Source organism: Borostomias antarcticus (genome assembly GCF_949987555.1).
Source record: "Borostomias antarcticus genome assembly, chromosome: 1".
NCBI classification, from domain to species: Eukaryota; Metazoa; Chordata; class Actinopteri; order Stomiiformes; family Stomiidae; genus Borostomias; species Borostomias antarcticus.
This window is the reverse complement of record NC_140234.1, coordinates 14,701,550-14,721,549: the sequence shown is the minus strand read 5'-3', so window position 1 is coordinate 14,721,549 and position 20,000 is coordinate 14,701,550. Positions and strand designations below refer to the sequence as shown.

Here is a 20,000-nt window from a genome sequence, read left to right as displayed (position 1 = left end):
GAGTGGGAGGGAGAGAAGATAGAGAGAGTGGGAGGGAGAGAAGATAGAGAGAGTGGGAGGGAGAGAAGATAGAGAGAGTGGGAGGGAGAGAAGCAGAAAAGAGAGATTTGTGTGATTTGTACTTTTACTGCGCTGATCCTGTGAACTGAAATGAACGATTCTGCACACAAGGAACATCTTGCTGATCCGCAGTCCTGCAGTCTAACAGTAGGTGTACAGTATATACAGTAGCCTCCAAACACACACACACACACACACACACACACAGACACACACAGACACACACACATCCCTACTGTATAGATCTGTATTGGACAGCTCTCCTCCCTGGTGTCCATGCTGAATAATTGAGTGTGATGTATTTGTGTTGCAGTGCAGATGGGAAAAGTCTGACTGACAAAGCTCCGTTCCGTTCAGAAACATACACACACACACACACACACACACACACACATACACACACACACACACACACACACACACACACACACACACACACACTATATCCTGCTGTGACTTTCAGGAAAGAGACAAGACGCTGGAACTCAAAAATGTCCCCAGTGTCACACCGTACTCCCTCCTCCTCCTCCCACTCCTCCCACGTCCCCATCCTCTCTCCTCCTCCTCCTTCTCCCTCTCTCACCCTGCCTCCTCCCCTGCCACTCCCTCCCTCCCTCTGTCCTGCTATCCCACGCCTCGCCCCTCCCACCTCCTTCACCTCCTCTACTGCAGCCTGGCTAACCCCTCCCCCTCCTCCCCTGCTCCTCTCCCTCCCTCATTCTCTCCATCTCTCCTGACTCACCCTGGCTCCGGACTAACACACCCTGACTCACTGGGCTAGACAGTCTCAAGGGAGAAAGAAGAGAGGGAGGAGGAGGAGAGTGGGAGGGATGATGGAGGAGGAGGGAGGAGAGAGAGATAGGGAGGGAGGAGAGAGGGAGGGAGGAGGAGGAGAGAGGGTGGGATTGGAGGAGGAGAGGGGGAGGAGGATGGAGGAGGAGAGAGGGAGAGAGGAGAGAGGAAGGAGGGAGGAGAGATGGGGGAGGGATTGAGGAGGATGGAGGGAGGGATGGGAGGAGGAGGATGGAGGAGGATGGAGGAGAGAGGGAGAGGGAGGAAAGAGGGAGAGAGGAGGAGGGATGGGGGAGGGATTGAGGAGAGGGGTAAAGGGATCGAGGAGGGTGTGAGGGAGGGAGGAGCAGGAGGGAGGTGAGGTGAGAGGACGAGCAGAGGGAGGAGCAGGAGGGATGGAGGAACGGCTAGAGGATGAAGAAAAATGAAAAAAGAAGATGATGTCATGAGAGTGACGGGTAGAGATGGACAGAACATGGAAGAAGGGAGGGAGGGAGGGAGGGAGGGAGGGAGGGGAGTGGTGGATCAAAAAGAGGAGCAGGAAGATGAGCTCTTCGTCGAAGGAGGAAGTTAAAACCGCAAGTGTTTTGATCCTCTGATCAGCCCTCGTCAGTGTGTGTGTGTGTGTGTGTGTGTGTGAGTGTGTGCATGCGTGCTTGTATGTATGCGTGCATGTGTAGGCGTGAGAGTGTACATACAAGGTGATTGTGTGTGGGTGGGTGGGTGTGTGCATGCGTATGTGTGTGTGTGTGTGTGTGCCTTCACTAATGAAGTTATCCGGGGTTTTGCTGGTCTCAGACCAGCTGAAAAGTGCTGCAGTAAGAAAGCCTTGTCTACACGATTAATGGCTGCAATGAAACACACGCACATGCTAGTCTCCTGAGCACTGAACTCTCTCAACGCCGGCTGCTACAGTTTAACGGGCTGTGGAGCCTCTTCAGCCTCATATCACCCAGTCTGCTGCCTTACTCTGTCCTGCTCACTCACTCACTCACTCATTCACTCACTCACTCACTCACTCACTCACTCACTCACTCACTCACTCACTCACTCACTCACTCACTGCTGTCCTTCCCTCTTTCTCTTTCTCTCTCTCTATCTCCCTCCTCTCTCTCTCTTTCTCTATCTCCCTCCTCTCTCTCTCCCTCTCTCGTTCTCTCTCTCTATCTCCCTCCTCTCTCTCTCCTTTTTTCTCTCTCTCTCTATCTCCCTCCCCCCTCTCTCTCTTTCTCTCTCTATCTCCCTCCTCTCTCTCTCTCTCTTTATCTCTCTATCTCCCTCCTCTCTCTCTCTCTTGCTCTCTCTATCTCCCTCCTCTCTCTCTCTCTCTTTCTCTCTCTATCTCCCTCCTCTCTCTATCTCTCTCCCTCTCTCTTTCTCTCTATCTCCCTCCTCTCTCTATCTCTCTCCCTCTCTCTTTCTCTCTCTATCTCCCTCCTCTCTCTCTCCCCCTCTCTTCTCTCTCTCCTCCATACCTGCTAGGTCAGTCGAGGGAGGCTTATTCCTGGTGACTGCGTTAGCCTGTCTTTCTAAAGGTGTGCTTCGTCGGCTAGACCCCCCTCTTCCCCCAGCAGCATCAGCAGGGTGCACTAGATAATCATGTAGCCTCAGGCTTCAGTGTGTGTGTGTGTGTGTGTGTGTGTGTGTGTGTGTGGGTGTGTGGGTGCGTGAGCGCGCATGTATTTTGCTAGCTGGGTCCCTCTTTGTGTCTCTACTCTACAGTGTATTAATGTCATTATCAGTTTCCCAGTGTCCTGGATATCTATTAATATCCTTCCCTATCATCCACTTGAAGCTCTGTTTCTCTGTGGTTCCACTGCAAGCTACAGCAAAGGTCTCTCTTTCTCTCTCTCTCTCTCTCTCTCTCTTTCTCTCTCTCTCTCTTCTCTCTCTCTTCCATACTGTTATGTCTCATTTTTGTTGACTCATAGTAACCAGAGTTTTATTTAGACTCCACAGCATCTTGGAGACTTTTTCGTCAGCAACTAAAAAAGCGGCTCGATATTGTCGATTTGCCGCGGTAACGAAACGGACAAACATTCCTATTGTCCATGTGTGCCTTTTGTCAATCTTTGTCTTTATCTGTCTTCATAACGGTGTGTTAAAACTCTCTCTCACTCTTTTTCTGCCTCTCTCTCTCACCCCCCCAGCGTGCCTGCTGCAGTCTGAGCTGGTGAACTACGAGCGCGTCAAGGAATACTGCCTGAAGGTGCTGGGCCACCAGAGGGACCACTTCAAGGCCATGTACCGAGCCGGCATCGCCTTCTACCACCTGGGGGACTACGAGTGCGCCCTGCGCTACCTGCGCGACGCCAAGAACCGCGAGCCCACAGGTACCCGGACACACACACACACACACACACAGGAAGTGAGTCGTCGTGTTATATCGGCGAGCTCTTCCTTCAGTGAGAAAGATACACGCAGAGGCGGGTCGAGGCGGTTTGTATTTGGGCGAACTCCGAGTCTTAAGAGGCGGAGACGAGCTGGTCGGCAGTGTGACTGAGCTTATTACACTGGGTGTTAACCTACCGCAAATCTTCTGTCTTCCCCCGTCTCTCCGCATTTCTCTCTCTCTCCCTTCCTCTCCCTCCCCCCTGTCCTCTCTCTCTTCTCCATCCCTCCGCCCCCCCTCGCTCCTCGTCCCGCTCCCAGACACCAACGTGCTGAGGTACATCCAGCTGACAGAGATGAAGATGAGCAAGAGTGGCCAGCAGCAGCGGGATAGCGCCAAGGAGGCCCTGGGTTAACCTCTGACCTCTTCGCCTTCTTTCTCCCTGTCCCCCAGCGACCTACCGCGACCCCCCCCCCTCCTACTCCTCCTCCTCCTCCTCCTCCTCCCCTTCTCCCTTGTTCTCCAGCCTAGCCAGTTTCATGGATGAGCAAGATCCGAGCAGCGCCGAACCTGAGCAGAGCGAATCACACTTAGTCTACCACTCTTCCCCCTCGCTCTCTCTCTCTCTCTCTCTCTCTCTCTCACTTCTGTTTTCTCTCCTTCCTCTCTCCTCCCTTCCCCCGTCCCCAGACGCAGACTGTCAAGCCACAGTCTGTCAGTCAGTCAAACACCAAGAGTAGAGATGTGCTGTATTATACTCATACAAAAACAGTCATGCCTGAACGGAAATTAGAGTTTCAGAAAAAAATAATAATAATACATAGGCTATGGCTAAGGGACATTTGCGTAATTTAGTAAACATTCAAAAACAAAAGATGATAATCTTTTCTTTCATTTCTATCTCTTTCTCTATTTGAGGACTGATGGAAGGAAGTTGGGGTTGTAGGGGAGTGTGTTCAAGGGCCAGTGGAGGGGCTAGGAAGTGAGGGGTGTAGGGATTTAATACATATCAAGACCGTAGCCCGAATCGATAGTACACCCTGAACCCTGCCCTGTCAGACCGGAATGCACTCGCACTCAAACTGACCCGGAGAACCACTTTCTCTCTCGGACCACGCTACAGGCTAGCATGCTAACGCTAGGCTACCTAGAAGCTACCACGCTAAAATCTGGCTAGCTACAGACTAGATTCAAGCAAACTACAGACAGGCTAGCTACAAGCTTGCTACAGACTAGTACCGAACTTGCTAGGCTTGCGCTAAACTCCCAGTCTCTTGTCTGTTTACTGAAGGATAGTCATCAAAACTGACTTAGCTCTGTGTTGATAATCTCTTTCTCTTTTCCTGAGTATCCGTGTCTCTCAGTTCCTGGACTTTTTTCAATTCAAGGGCTAATTCAAGTGTTTGTGATTTGTCCTTCGATATTTTATCAGGGTTTTTGATTTTGCTGTTTATATTAATTGTACTTACTATTGGTTGTTTAAAAAGCAGAAGTGTGTGACCTTGACAAACTACAAATTAACCAACAGCAGACTTGTGTGTTCTGCCCTGTAACAGGTGTGTGGTGTTGTAAAACTAGTGTCTTGAAACTGTTGTCCAACTCCACCCCTTCTGAAATGTGTTGTATTGTCATACTGTGACCCCGCCCCCTCCTCCACTGTCTGTACTCAAGCTAATGATGTCACAATGGAAAATAGCCAGTGGGATTGAAGTTCCATCAATAAGCAGCACACAGTTCTACTCAACAGCTCTAGAATTCTACCATACAGAGTTATAGAATAACTACTCTATTTAATTATGTTTCTCAAGTTCTAACTTGACTTCTCACAGAGTTCTACTCTGCAGAATTATACAGTAGGGTCTATGTCAGAGATGTTTATCTATAAAGCTCTTTATCACTGACGCTAACTGACATCACTAGACAAATAGGCAAGGAAAATGATCACACACACACACACACACACACACCTGTCCTTACCTGTGTCTACCGTCTGAGTCTAGTCCAGTCAGTTACATCAACATCTGTGCGCCGTCTGAGATTTCACAAGATTTGATATATACGTAGATATCAGTTTAGGAAGCGGCCTCAAAATCACAGATTGTCTGTCTTTCTGAGTGTAAATGATTCAGTAGTAGAAGTGAGAGGCCATGACTGACCGATGATCTGCGTCAGGACCTACAGGACAGTCCCGGTAACCTTCTCAACTGATGAAATATGCCAGATATCTACAGTAGCATCCTGCAACTTCTTAGGACCAGCCCCTGAGATGCTGATCACACTAGGCTTACCTGAGAAGGTGTGACTGACCAATGTAGAAGCATGACCTTAATCCCGCCCCCTCTCTGCTCCCCATGTACAAGACAAGCCCCTGCATGGCCACGTATGGCTCAGTGGAACGCCATTTTGGATCCAGAGAGCAAGGGATAGCGTTTGTCTGGTTTGTTGCTTTCTTTTATGGCATGCTGGCCCCCCTTTTCCCATGTGTCCCAATTATACAATCTCCTATCTGAATCGTACAGACACAGAACAGACGCAGCATTTTGACTGCAGCAGAGTGACCTATACCCCTACTGTACCTCTACGATAAGGCCTTAAGGAAAGAGGAAAGAGATTAGGGTCTGCACTCAATAGTCGCCCGACTCAGCCAAGCTTAGATAAGAGAGTAATATATATATATATATATATAGTCCAAGGATGGAACTTATGAATTTGAGGCACCAGCCAGCCAGAATCGTGAAATATACATTAGTTCACTGCAAAGAAGTGGATTGTAATAATAGGCAATCAAAGACAGCCATGAGAACATTGTAGCACCCCAATCCTGTTCCTCTGTGCCCCAGTATGAAGGGAGATGGGTCTAGAGGCTTTCCGTGTGTCCCGGTATCAGGGGGAGATCTAAGTGTGTCAGTGGGGCTCTGGAGGGGAGGACCCAGGCGAGCAGACAGACACACAGACAGGCCGGGGCGAGAAGGCTGGAACATCTGTATACAAACACTATCACTCCCCTGACTGAGACGAGAGAGAGAGAGAGAGAGAGAGAGAGAGAGAGAGAGAGAGAGAGGAAGATTAGGGGCAACACATGGCTGTGGGTGTGAGAGAGTTGTGAAAAGGTTGTTGAACTCGTGGGTGTTCCTACCATAGATCTTCTCCACCTCTCTTCTCCTGCTGCTTTCTCTGCTGCCCCCCCCCCCTCCCTCCCTCCCTCCCTCCCTCCCTCTCTCTCTCTCTCTCTCTCTGTCTCTCTCGCTGTTTCTTTCCTCTATATATTTATCTTCCTCCTCTCTCTCAGCGGAGTGAAAGTGAAAGAGAGAAAGATAAAAGGAACAACTGGGTCATGACAGAGGGCAGAGACGCTCTACCTTCAGGGACCTGTGCTGTGGTCTCCATGGTAACCTGGTGTCAGCCTCCTCCGCCTGGGGTCTCTCTGGGACAGGTCTCCTCTCCATGGCACCAGGCGGCCATCTTGTTTTTGACATAGCCTGCTGAGTCATTCTAGCCCTGTGTTTATGGCCATGTAGGGTTACTTCCTGGTCACTGAAAACAGATATGGCGTCAGTTCTTCCTGCCCTAGCCCATATACAGTACCACCGTCAGATCAAATATAGAACTGAACCGGGATCAGATTTGAGTGTAATGTAACGGCATGCTATCTGTGCAAATAGAGATAGAGAGGCAACAGCAAGGTGTTCTCCGCGTCACTTTAGCTCGAAAAATAACGAAGCGACAAAAAAGCACAACTAAAAAAAAAGACAAGTGGAAAAAGAAATACTGGCTGTGTTTTTGCTTTTTTCTCTCTTTTTTCCTTTGATGTCATAATGAGGTTACATGTTTGTCAATTGTAGTTTTGTGGTTATGAGACAACTGTAAAAAGTTTAAAGCAAACTAAAAATACTAAAAGTGGAAAAAAGGTTGTGAAAAGCTTTACTTTATTGAGTTATTTTATGGATGAAGAGAAAGGAAGACAAAGTACGGGAAGGTGAATGGGGGCCCCTCCCTCAGGGGCCTGCTGTGTCTGTGTGCCGGTGTTTCTGTGAGGGTGACGTCCCTGGTTTTGGGGGATCCAGACCCCCTCCTTCTGTGCCACGACCTCTGACCCCACCCCCCCCACACACACACACAAAGTGACAGTTGATCCCAGAACATACAGGACAACCTGTCACACAGAAGATGGAGGGAGGACAGATGGAGGGATAGAGGAACTCCACGGACACATTCTTCTTCCTCTCTGTCCTCCTCCTACCAGGGAGTCCGGAGCCAGAGAACATGGAGCTGACGATGACTCCATTTTGCCTGTGATACCATGAGGTCATTCCTCTCTCTCTCTCTCTCTCTCTCTCTCTGCAGGGGGTAGAGTAAAGAGAGGATAATGATGCCTGGTTGTGTTGAACTGCTAGCCCGGGAATGCACTATTGATTGGTAAATGATGACTATGAATAAAGTTTAAAAGGAAAAAGAAGAGTAGTTGTGCGATTGTGTTTCTTCGAAAGGTCATCTGGGTGCATGGCATTGTTCACAACGCACACACACACCGATTTACACACACACACACACACACACACACCCATCCCTCGAGTCTTACACTGCCCTGGCGGTTTCCACACTGCTCTCCACTCCTCCCTCCCTCGCTCTCTCTCTCCTCCCATCTCTCCTCTCTCCCCCTCTCCTCCCCTCCCCTCTCTTTCTCCAAAGCTAATAATCAGCCTGTCACTACTGACTGCCCAGGATAATGTCTCCCTGAGCTCCAGAGAGAGATAGAGAGAGGGAGTGGAGGAGGGAGAAGAGGAGAGAGAGGGGGGAGGGGGGAGAGAGAAAAATGGAGAGAGGGAGGGCAGGGAGGGAGGGAGGGAGGGTGGCTGTGGAGGAGAAAAAACGGGAAGATGGAGGGAGGGTAAGAAAGGGAAGGTGGAGAAGAGGAGAGAGACTGAGGCTGCTAGAGGCACTATAGGGACCAGATGAGCTGAGAGAAAACCATTCAATCTGAGTGTGTGTGTGTGTGTGTGTGTGTGTGTGCGTTCAACAGGTCTTATGTACGTTTATATGCATTTTGATGCAGCCACATGACTCATAAAATGAAATTTCCATCACCCCATCTGACGCTGTCTACCTACTGTACAGAGCACACAGAGGGACATGCTACATGAATACACACTCACAAGCAGTCTGAAGGGGCACCGAGGACACGGCAGAGACGCATCGCTACGCCGTCTTTCCTAGTGGACCTTCGGCACCATTCTTCCTCTCCTACGTCAAATTCTCTTCTGTTGTTGCTTTTAATAGCATCGCCATGGAAGTGGAGAGCAGTTGCTAGGCAACTGGCTGGCGTCTGGAAATGTGTTTGATTGGCAGCCGCATTGACAGACCGAGTGAGCAGCTCCATCTGTCCCTGTGTGTGTGTGTGTGTGTGTGTGTGTGTGTGTGTGTGGGTGGGTGGGTGGGTGCGTGCGTCATGGACACGCCTCCATCCTTGTTTTAGACAGGATTCAACTGTCTGGGATGGAAGACAGACCTGCCTGTAGAATCACAACTAAGGATACCAGCTAAGGTGGGGTACATTACGTCATACTGTACTGTGACAGTAACTAATATCAAAATCACATAGTACTACACACAGATTTGGCGACATCTAGAGGACATTGACTGTTACTGCAGCCATAGGATTACATTGTTAACAAGAGACTGAAATCACATACGCAAGTTACATCTCTTCCACTCTTTTATTTTGTCTTTCTTTAAGGACAATCATTCATCACACTTCACACTTTTATCCTGTTTTATCCCAAAAACATCACAGGTTGAGACAGCTGTAGTACCTGTACAACAGTAGTTTTCTTGCTATTCCTTGTTTGGTCTGCAGTTTATATTAACAAATATATACAGATATTTCCGGAGAGAGAATTGTAATAACAATAATCAATTATCATTTTCAATAGTAACAATAGTTGTAATAATAAATAATCTGAGTGTTCTTGACCACAAGAGGAGTCTGTCACCCCTGGCTACCTATGGGATTGTCAGCATCCCATAATAGACAATGACAATAAACAAACACACAGTCACTCAGGCTCTCACACACACACACACACACACACACTCATATGCATATGCAAAGTCAAGTAAATGACTAGTCGTAGCCTTGACTAGCTGCAGTTTTTTTTAAAAAGTAGTATCTTCTTTTGGAGATGGAGTTCGGTTCTCTGATTGGTCGGCCTTGAACAGACCTTTTCCAGTCCATTCTCTTATGACGAAGACACACTAACAACTATATGGCTTTTCAACCAGAGACTGAGCCAGTTTCTCCCCAGTGATGCTGAATGTTGAAGACAAAGACAGGAAGAACATCCAGATTTTTTATGAGCAAGAGCAGTCATGTGAAAATGGGATTTGTAGTTCTTTCTGTGCAAGCAGGTAGTATCTATTCATTGTTTATTGCAAGTGGATAAACCCTAATTTCCCATGGTGCTCCTTGCCTATGAAGGGGCCCGTTGTGCTGCTGGTCATGGTAGCCATGTCTGTGATTCACACAGTGCCTTTGAGGGCTTCCATACAAAGGTCTGTGACGTCTGGAAGTCAGGACGGACAGTGGAGACCAAGGATGAGAAGAAATACCAAGTCCATTTTCTCTGTAGTGTCACTTTATCTATCCGGTCTAATTATCCACACTTCATTACTGTACATGCACTGAGAAAATACACACAAGCACACCAACGCTCACACACACACACACACACATACACACAAACACAAACACACGGTGCCAAACCAATATAAAACGTTGTGCCTAACAGGTCATCATGGCAGGAATGGCGCAAGCATCGTGGAAAATCAACTTCATCAACTTCCTGCCTCCCAGTGTTCCACACACAGAGCTTCCTGTCCGCCCATCTGTTGTGCTGTGGAGTTAAAATGGCTTCCTTGTTCCATTTCCTGTTCCGGTTTCAGCCTGCGGGGGATTGGCTGGGGCAGGGAAGTTGGTGTAACAGGCGGGACAGAGCCGAAACATCTACTGCAAATAGTACAACCCTGGTATCCAGGGGTGATAATCAGGCTTGTTAAGTCGCAGGAGGGGCTACAGCTACTTAGGGACGGACCACCCCCTGCCTGACAGGAAGTCCAACTTCACAGACAGGAAGCCAGTGAGTGGTGAGGAAGAGGGAGGGCACTAGTAAGAAGGGAGGAGGCACTGATTATACAGAAACTTGTGATAGGGAGTGGGTGGGCAGGATGGGCGCCTGTTACATACCTAATGCATGAGCGTGCAAAACATCAACGGACACCCCTGCTAGCTGTGTCAATGTTGGTACAGTCCACTTCTTCTGAAGGGTGATTAATGTGTACAATAAGAGCAACTCTGCTGAGAGAGAGAGAGAGAGAGAGAAAGAGAGAGAGAGGGGTTTCCTATTATGGGTCACTTCATGCTCATGTTCCAGTCATGGGAGGGATGTGGAGAGATGCAAGGGTGAGAGAAAGAGAGAGAGAGAGAGAGAGAGAGAGAGAGAGAGAGAGAGAGAGAGAGAGAGAGAGGATGGTGAGAGAGAGATTCTGTGATGGGGTGGTAATAAAAAGAGGGGTGACAAGGCAGAAGTAATGGATGTGATGAGAGAGGAATGCAGAGAAAGAGGGACCTGAGAAAAGAATGGAATGCTGAGAGAGAGAGAGAGGGAGAGAGAGAGAGAGAGGGAGAGAGAGAGAGAGAGAGAGAGAGAGAGAGAGGGAGAGAGAGAGAGAGAGGGAGAGAGAGAAGCTGTGAGCAGGACGAGAGGCAGATCATGGCCGGTATATGAGCGTTATATACTAGCAGATGGACTGGAGAGGATGGACTGAGGGTCTCTACAGTAAGGTGCTTGAAGGGCATCTGGGCAGGGCACCAGGAGGGTTAGGGGTACAACACACTACACCCTAACTTGCCTGGAAGTGGACACAGGTAGGGGACTTAGAGGAAGGGGCTAGAGCCCTTGATGGCTGTAGTGTGCATACTAGGAGGAGTGCAGGTGGCCGAGAGGGGTTCCATCGGGCCCTTGTAGAGTGCTAGGGATTTGAAGGTTGGACTGCTCATCAGGGTACTTCAAAGTGCAGAATCGCCATGGGTCCAGTGTCCCCAAAGAGCCTGGCATGCTGTCTGGGAGTATGTACTTGCACACTCGCGCACTCATTAGTATACACTTGTATGCACGGTCAAGTTTAAAAAAAAAAATACTGTCCGTAGCCTCAGACTAACTGCAGTGTACTCGCAATGAGTGTACCAGTATGTAGTGTTGTAGTATGTAGTATGCTAGTACAGTATCTAGTGTACTAGTGTCTATGCCATGCGCCCTCACTATGAGTACTGCTGTCCGCAGAGGGTGGCCGTCTGCAGCTGGCCACAGAGGGGCACGGTGCTGTCCAGGTCCTGGCCCTCCATGTCCATGTCCAGCAGGTTGGGCCGGACAGCGCCAGCGCCGCTGTCCCCGGATCCCAGGGGGCTGTCGCAGCTGCTGCCAGGGGACGAGCTCAGGGTCCGGGACAGGGAGCCCAGCTTCCAGGGGTCCGGGCGGGCCCGGGCCGGGGCGGGTCTGGGCCGGGGGGCGAACTCCAGGGTTTTGGGTCTCTCCGGGGGGCTGGCGGCGGTTGGGAGGGGGTCAGAGGAGGACGGGAGGAGGGGGAGGGAGGCGGGAGGGGCGGGGGCTTTGCGGCGGAGGACGGCAGGGAAGAGGGCGGAGGGGTCAGGCAGACGGGGGATCTCCAGGGTCTCCCTCGAACCTGGGGGGAGGAGAGAGAGAGGAGGCAAGAGAGAGAGAGAGAAAGAGAGGGAGAGAAAGAGGGAGAGAGAGAGAGAGAGAGAGAGAGAGAGAGAGGGAGAGAAAGAGAGAGAGGGAGAGAGTGAGGGAGAGAACAGAAGAGGGAAAGGGAACCAGCGGGGGCAAAAGAGAGATCATCAAAAGAGAGATCATCAAAGCATGATTCAAACGTTTTCAAACGGACAAAACGTCAAACGGCTTCTCGTCGTGTTCTCTCTTCTCGCCCCCCTCTCACCTGTGCGCGGGGCCAAGGAGGGGGCAGGCGCCCCCGGGGCGGGTGGGAGGGGCATGCTGCCGTCCGACGGCGTCCGCCGGTGCCCCAGCGTCTGCGCCCGCGGGCGTATCGCTCCGTCCGAGGGGGTGCGCCGATGCCCCCTGTTCAGCGCCATGGTGGCGGAGACGTGGGTGGGCGTCAGGGACTGGTTGGGCTCCCTCTTGAAGCTCTCCGCCCGGAGGTCGAGCAGGGGGTTGAGGGCGGGGGCGGCCGGCGCCGCGGGAAGGCCGACCCCGGCGCCGGGGGTCATGGGGTAGTCGTCCGCGTCGGACGGGATGAGGGACTTGGTGGAGTTGCAGTCGGAGAGGGAGGACAGGGAGAGGAGCGTGACGGAGGGGGAGGGGTCCAGGCAGGCGAGGGCGGAGTCGTGGTGGCGGGCGAGGGAGAGGGAGAGGGTACGGCTCGGGGGGGAGGTGCTGCGACGGAAGCGTCCGGTTCGCTGGAAGATGCCCTCCTTCTTCTTCCTCTGCTCCTCCCGCAGGTCCTGCTCGTCCTGGACCACCTGTGGATGCAGGGTAAATGTCAACAACAACAACAACAACAACAACAACAACTACTACAAACAACAAAATGTACTACAGTGTATCTTTTTACCTCACTACATTTCTTCCCTATGTTTTATTATTATAATTATTATAATTATTATTATTATTATTATTATTATTATCCTCTGTTTATTCTCTGTTTACTATTATCCTCAACAATAACAATAACAACAACTACTACTACTACGGTAACAACTAAATGTGCTACAGGTGCCCAACGTGCTACAGTGTATATTTTTACCTCATCTACTTATTATGACTATTATCCTCTGTTTATTCTGTTTATTATTATCCTCTGTCTATCTCCCCACTCTTCCCTCCATCCCCCTCTCTCCTCTGTCTCCATCTCTCCTCCATCTCTCCATCCATCTCTCCTCACCTGTAGTTTGCCCTGCTGTCAAGGGTTTTGTCCCAGAACTACGGCGCCCAGGAGAGAGGCACCGCTGAGCAGCTAGCCTGACGTCGCCAGCCAGATCTCGCCAGCTCACATCCTGTTTCACTCCGCAGATCAGTCTGGATATCCAACCTTTCTAACTGAATCCACTCCAACAGAGATTGGTTTGTTCCAATCACAACCGTTTATCTAATATGGGGCGGGCTTAATAACATGATGGAACAGAGGAGCGCCGTAGAGGCATTTTCACTGATTGGTCGTAGGTCTATCCAATTGTGTCCAGAGGTATTTTGATCTACGCTCATTGGTAACGTCCCTTGGGAATCGGAAAGCAACAGAGTTTCCAGACCCTTCACATCTTTGCGAATTGGGTCTGGTGAAGCCAGGCTACTGAGCAGAAGCACAGCACTCCGCTTTCTCTATCCCTCCATCCCTCCCTCCATCTCTCCATCTCTCCATCTCTCCATCTCTCCATCTTTCCGTACCTGTGCTTTCCCCAGCTGTAGCAGGTCTTGTCCCAGGGCAACGGAGGCCAGCAGGGACGCGCATCCCAGCAGCAGAAAATCACTCTTCTTCCTCTGGCTGCAGCGACGCAGGGAGTCCTGGTAACCCACTGCTCCACCCAGGCCTCCGGGCCCCGGACAAGCCCCGGGACCAGGCCCTGTCCCCGGGCCACCGCCGCTCCACGAAGGACCCCCCTCTTCCAGTGCCCCGTTGCTGCTGTGCTCCGGGGGCGGCAGAGAGCCGGGCGACTCCCCAAACTCCCCACACTCCTCTGTCAGAGGGACAGAGAATATACCAGTATGAAGACCTGCTAATATCTCTGGAAAATGTCATGTCAAGATTGAGATGTCATAGCTTTCTGTGAACATCGGAGATTACTAGGAAGGAAGGAAGGAAGGAAGGAAGGAAGGAAGGAAGGAAGGAAGGAAGGAAGGAAGGAAGGAAGGAAGGAAGGGAGGGAGGGAGGGAGGGAGGAAGGAAGGAAGGAAGGAAGGAAGGAAGGAAGGAAGGAAGGAAGGAAGGAAGGAAGGAAGGAAGGAAGGAAGGAAGGAAGGAAGGAAGGAAGGAAGGAAGGAAGGAAGGAAGGAAGGAAGGAAAAAGGGAAAGAAGGAAGGAAGGAAAGGAAAGGAAGGAAGTGAAGGAGGAAGGAAGGAATGAGGGAAAGAAGGAACGAAGGGAGGAAGGAACGAAGGAACGAAGGAAAGGAAGGAAGCAAGGAAGGAAGCAAGCAGGTGATGAGTATTCAGACAGAGCTGCAAAACCCACCCATCTCGTTGAGGCTGGAGAAGCCCGCAGTCATGGGGGCGTGCTTGGGGGACTTGCCCAGGTTAGGGGCGCTGGAGGACCACACCTTACACCCCTCACCTAGACACTTCAGCCTGCCAGACAAACACAATGCTGTTTTAGCGGTAATCCATTCCAACTGTAATACTGACCCATTTACAAAACACTGTTCACACAGACATGGCAGCAACACATAGGAGCTATTGAGAGCACGTGGTGATCATTCCATTCATCTGTTTCGGCTGGAAGTTTAAACCGATGCAATTAGGTGTAACTACAGAGGTTTTTTTGACGTACTTGTCCTCTCCCCCGACCCTCTCTCTCTGGTGGGTAGAGCTAGGGCCCCAGGTCCGCCCCTTTTTCTTGCTGGTCACCAGCTCCTCTTTCTTACACACGGAGCTCCGCCCCCATGTCTTACTGCCGTCACTGGGCGTCACTGGGGGTGGGGCCAAGGGCAGGATTAGACACATGTAAGAAAGAGAGAGAGAGAGAGAGGGGGAGAGAGAGAGAGAGAGAGAGCATGGAGTTATGGTTGGTTTTACTCACCCCAGATCCCCCTCTCTCTCTCTCCTCCCCAGATCCCCCTCTCCAGCACCCCTCTCTCCCCAACTCACTCAGTCCCCTACTGTATTTGCCCCCAGGTTGGGCTCCCACATTACGGAGCCCCCTGCCACCACACTGCCCCCCCACCCCCCACCAGCGTGTGGCGCTGCTCTGCAGAGACCCTGGCCGGTGGTGCTGCCGTTGCTTTTAAGTGTTTTTCATGCGTTCTTGTGTTTTTCTTTTGTGTGGACGAAGCTGCTGTCAATGATGATCATTGTTCTTGATGGTCAGTTCACATTTTTGTTTTTTATGTTCTGCTGTGTCCTGTGTAATGTGTTGTTTGTCAAATTCTTATAAAGCAATGCGGTGCTGTGCCCAAGACAAGTTTCCCTACATGGACAATCAAGTATAATCAATCAATCAACCAATTAACAACGCTACCAACGCTACATACGTCGTATGGCGCGGAGGCGGGGTATCACCCCGGGGCTGGCGGGGGGCGTGGTGTTCTCGCCGCCCTGCGGCTTCCTCTTGTCAACGCTGGGGGATGCCTGCACCGTGATCTTATGCTCGAACCCTGAATAGACGACGCCACAGAGAGAGGACCCGGGTCAGATGATCAGTTCACCTCCGCAGGTACGCTTACCGACATTCACTAATGTGTGGAATACCTGGCTACACTTTAGCACACAAGGCAGGGCGGATATACCGTACCGTTTTGTAAAATATCAGGCAATTGTTTTGTGTACCTGAACAAACAAAACACCTCTACGTATCTAGATATGCATACACACTTCGTTCATCATTCACTAATGTGGAGTAGATCGATGGGGATGTAGAACAAAGCAGCCCCAAGGTTCAAGACCAGCGAAGAATCACAAGGAGGGTGCAGTTCCCCCTCCCGCTCACCAGAGGGCAGGCTGATAGAGCTGCTGTCACGGCCCAGTTTGAGCAGCCTGCTCTTCTTGAAGTGGCCCTTGCGCTTCTTGACGCGGGGCTTCTCGCGGTACATCTGGTGGATGATGATGTTGAGCTCGCGCTCCACGATGTCGATCTCCCTCTCCGCCAGCTCCTGCTCCCTCCTCCTCAGCTGCTCCTCCTGCTCCCTCTGCTCCTCCGCCGCCCGCGCCAGCGCCTCCTCCCACGACCGCAGCTCCTACGGGGGAGGAGGAGGAGGAGAGGAGAGAGATGAGGGAAAGGAGTGAGAAAAAGAAAAAAAAGAGAGGAACATATGGAGCGCTAGAACGAGATGTGGGGTTACAGCGACGCCATGACGCCTCGCGAGGGGGGTTTACGGCGATGCCGCCTTTCGCACCCGTGAAGGATCGCGCTGTAGCTCCTCTGAGAACAGCATGGCAGGATGCACCTGACATATTTACAGTTGGTCGTTCAGTATCTGGATGTTGTTATGCGCAACTCCGAACCGGCTTACTCAGCTGTTCTGAGTACGGGTATTTACAGTGTACTGTACAACTAGGGACAGCTAGGGACACACACTCACTCACAAACTAACAAACTATATTCTAAGCATTTCATTGTACCTGGTACCCGGATCTTGTACATAATAAATAAAGCTATATATATAATAAAGCTTTATGCAAATAAAGATCATTGAATCCCTGAATCCTTAACTACCAACTGACAATATTTCATTGCATTTCAAACCTTTATTTACACTCGCAAAGCACTAAATCACTTCCCTCATTTACAGTGTTGACGAGTTCACACAAATAAAAAATAACAACAGAACAAATATACCCATGCTAATCCAGTAACTACCCCTAGTACACCCAATAACCACCCCTAGTAGCCCACTAGCTCCCCCTAGTAAACCAACACTACCCCTCACCTTCTCTTTGGCCCTGAGCTCATCAAACATCTGCTGAATCTCCAGCCTCCAGTCCTCCTGCAGCGAGTGGAAGGACTCCAGGGGCATCTGGAACATGGAGGACTGCTCAATGGCCAGGAGACGCGTCAGGATGGAGGTGAAGGAGGGCCGGCTGTGGGGATTAGGACTCCAGCACTCTGAGGATGGGGGGAGCAGAGGAGAGGAGAGGGGAGGGGAGGAGAGGAGAGGAGAGGAGAGGAGAGGAGAGGAGAGGAGAGGAGAGGAGAGGAGAGGAGAGGAGAGGAGAGGAGAGGAGAGGAGAGGAGAGGAGAGGAGAGGAGAGGAGAGGAGAGGAGAGGAGAGGAGGAGAGGAGATATTTAACCTGACTTGTCTAAACGGTGTGATGTTCCCCAGTGCATTAACTTCAACTAGACAGGCGTGGAACATCACAGTCAAAACAAAACAGTGGCTCTCTTTAGTTGAACACTTGTGCGTGACACTGTAGGTACGACCAAGGAGGAATATCCAGAGTAGAGGGGGACAAGAGAAGAAGAGAAAGTTACATGTATGAATAGAGTTTGAGAGAGGGACGTTGGACAGGGAGAAAAGAGGATGAGAGAGAGAGAGAGAGAGAGATAAATAAACAGAGATGAACAAAGAGAGAAGGAAGACAAGGGGGAGATTAAAGGATGAAGAGGGATGAGGCGGAGGAGATGAAGAGAGGGATGAGGGCGAGAGAGAGCATTCGGAGAGAAGGATGAAGAGGACAGACATGGAGGTAGCAAAGCAACTTTTGGAAGGTCCCCATTCCACTACTGAGACACTGAAACTCGGTGAGAGAAACAGAGAAACTCGGTGAGAGAAACTGGCCTCACAGTCGGCCATCTTGGCTCTTGTGACCTCTACAGAAAGAAACCGTCCCAGCAGTCGTCCTATGGTGCTATGGTGAAACCGGCCTTACATTCAGCCATCTTGGTTCCCCTGAGAAACACCTCAGTAGTGTAATTCTACCTGTGGTCATCCATCTTGGCTCTGATCTATAGTGAAACTGGCCTGCTTGTTCAGCCATTTTGGCTCCTCTAAGAAACACCTCTGTAGCGTAGCTGTCCCAGTGGCTGTCCATCTTGGCCCTGACCTACAGTGTGACTGTCCCGGTGGTCGTCCATCTTGGCTCTTACCGGCCAGCAGCAGGGCAAAGGGCTCGGGGCAGGTGGAGGGGATTGGCAGGGTCAGTTTGTTCATGGCCACGCCGTACGCCACGGCCAGGGCGTCGATCTCCCGGTACGGAACCTCCCCAGTGAGCAGCTCCCACAGCAGCACCCCGAAACTGAGGGAGGAGTGGGGGGGGGGGGCGCAGGAACGGGAGGAGGAAGGGGTGAGGGAGGGGGGGGGGGGCAGAGAGGGAGGGGTGAGGAGAGAGATTCACATTAGTGTCTTAACATACTATATTATTCTGCGTTCTCTACACTAAAAAGCTCTGGTACTAACCTACAGGGCAATGAAAGGAACAGCTCCCTCCCATCTACAGAGCATGGTCAAACCGTACATCCCCTCCCGACCGCTACGCTCTGCTACCTCGGGGCGACTGGTTGCCTCGTCACTCCGAGGTCCCTGCGGTCGATGGACACAGTCACGGCTCTTCTCTCAGAGTTGCTGCCCATCTTTCACCGCAGGCTAAAAACTCACCTCTTCAAGAAGTACTACCAGGGTTCTATTGTGTTTATATTTTGCTACTCTTGCACTTTGGCTTTAGCACTAGATTATGCTTTTATTTCTGTTTATTTAGTTCTGGCAAGTAGTAGTACACTGACCACTTATGTTAAATGCAATTTGGATAAAAGCGTCTGCTAAATGACTGTAATGTAATGTCATATTTCAACTCTGTGGGTTTAATAGACTCTTTGTGGCTTGTTGATGTCTAGGGTGTGAACCACAAATGAACCCAGTTCGCTTTCCCCGGGCGTCCTCCAAAACCTCCCTCCTTCTCTTCCTCCTCTCTCTCCTTCTCTCCCTCTCCCTCCATCCCTAGTGTCACAGATGACAGCGAGTCTGGTAGCAAGTTCCTCCAGACATCGCTACTCTTGGAGAACAGGGACAGCTTGATGACTCCGGGGCACCGAGCAAACTCTCTCCCTCTCTCCCTCCTCCTCCTCTCCCTCACTCCTTTTTCTGCCTCCCTCTCATCTTCTGTCTCTCCCTCCACCTCTCCCTCCCTCCCTCCCTGGTGCTGTACCTCCAGACATCGCTGCTCTTGGAGAACAGGGAGAGCTTGATGACCTCTGGCGCCATCCAGGCGTAGGTGCCCGCCGCGCTCATCTTGGTGGTCTGGTGCCACTCGCGCGCCAGGCCGAAGTCTGTGATCTTCAGCGTCTTCCCCCAGAGGTCGTCCCTCTCCGCCAGCTCCAGGATGAGGACTGACAGAGGGAGGGAGGGAGGGAGGGAGGGAGGGGAGAGACAAAAAGAGACACAAAGTAGAGTAGTGGTCAGAGCGTTAGACTCCCACGCGGGACATTCTCAGAGATTACCCTCTATGCTGAGCGAAACTCCTCTAGTCTATATGTAGCTAAACAAACGCGGTTGTTTACTTTTTGGAACTGATGTGTCCAGGCGACAAGAACCATCTTAAACTAATAAATCGCGATATTTGGACCTTTACAAACATGTCTGGTGCTAATTCTCCAATTAGATTTACTAAAAGTAAGCTGAATCGTCCAAACAGTCTACTCAGAAAGATAATACCTTGACATTTATTACCTTATAAAACTCGCGCCCCCGGGATGCAAGCATTCAGTCGAAGTGCGCATGCGCAACGTTGTGCTTAAACAACACAGTAGTAGCTAACTATTCCGCCGTCTTTTAGCTCAATGATATCATGGCCGAGGTGAGAAAACCGAAGTGAAACATCACGGAGGAAGCCAGAAAAAGAAAAAGACAATCAGATAATGTTACGACAGTACGACAGTGCACTTACTCGCAGAGCCTGTGGGGGCGCAGTTCCGAGAAAACCGGAGAAAACGCTATGTATTGCTTTAATTTATCAGACATTATTATATGTCATTTCAATTCCCAGCTATTTCAGTGGCACGACTAGCTTCGGTCCTACCAGTCCTGAACAGAAACAAGCCAGCCACGCACATAAGCCAGGCTGGACCTGGCCTGGTTCATATTGG

The 20,000-nt window shown here is 50.8% G+C and overlaps 2 protein-coding genes across 3 annotated transcripts in view; one reads left to right on the top strand and one right to left on the bottom strand.

Annotated features, from left to right (window-relative positions):
- The window catches only part of ttc9b (tetratricopeptide repeat domain 9B), a gene marked incomplete at both ends in the record, with an annotated part of 27,035 nt that extends 23,436 nt beyond the window's left edge, over window positions 1-3,599 (top strand). Inside the window, 2 exons of the mRNA XM_084441636.1 lie at window positions 3,003-3,185; window positions 3,505-3,599. Of these exons, the coding sequence (XP_084297762.1) occupies window positions 3,003-3,185; window positions 3,505-3,599 (278 nt within the window). The remainder of the gene's footprint in view (window positions 1-3,002; window positions 3,186-3,504) is intronic.
- Window positions 3,600-8,981: 5,382 nt separating this feature from the next.
- map3k10 (mitogen-activated protein kinase kinase kinase 10) overlaps window positions 8,982-20,000 on the bottom strand; it is a 30,521-nt gene continuing 19,502 nt past the window's right edge. Inside the window, exons 2-12 of one of the 2 annotated variants that reach the window (XM_084441607.1) lie at window positions 19,064-19,244; window positions 18,009-18,157; window positions 16,851-17,026; window positions 15,911-16,157; window positions 15,456-15,578; window positions 14,756-14,894; window positions 14,441-14,553; window positions 13,657-13,946; window positions 12,194-12,734; window positions 11,500-11,920; window positions 8,982-10,532 (exon numbers count right to left, since the gene is read on the bottom strand). In XM_084441607.1, coding sequence (XP_084297733.1) covers window position 10,532; window positions 11,500-11,920; window positions 12,194-12,734; window positions 13,657-13,946; window positions 14,441-14,553; window positions 14,756-14,894; window positions 15,456-15,578; window positions 15,911-16,157; window positions 16,851-17,026; window positions 18,009-18,157; window positions 19,064-19,244 — 2,381 coding nt within the window. In that variant the 3' untranslated portion in view covers window positions 8,982-10,531. Of the gene's footprint in view, window positions 10,533-11,389; window positions 11,921-12,193; window positions 12,735-13,656; window positions 13,947-14,440; window positions 14,554-14,755; window positions 14,895-15,455; window positions 15,579-15,910; window positions 16,158-16,850; window positions 17,027-18,008; window positions 18,158-19,063; window positions 19,245-20,000 lie in introns of those variants that run through there. The other variant, XM_084441606.1, reaches the window with a different exon arrangement.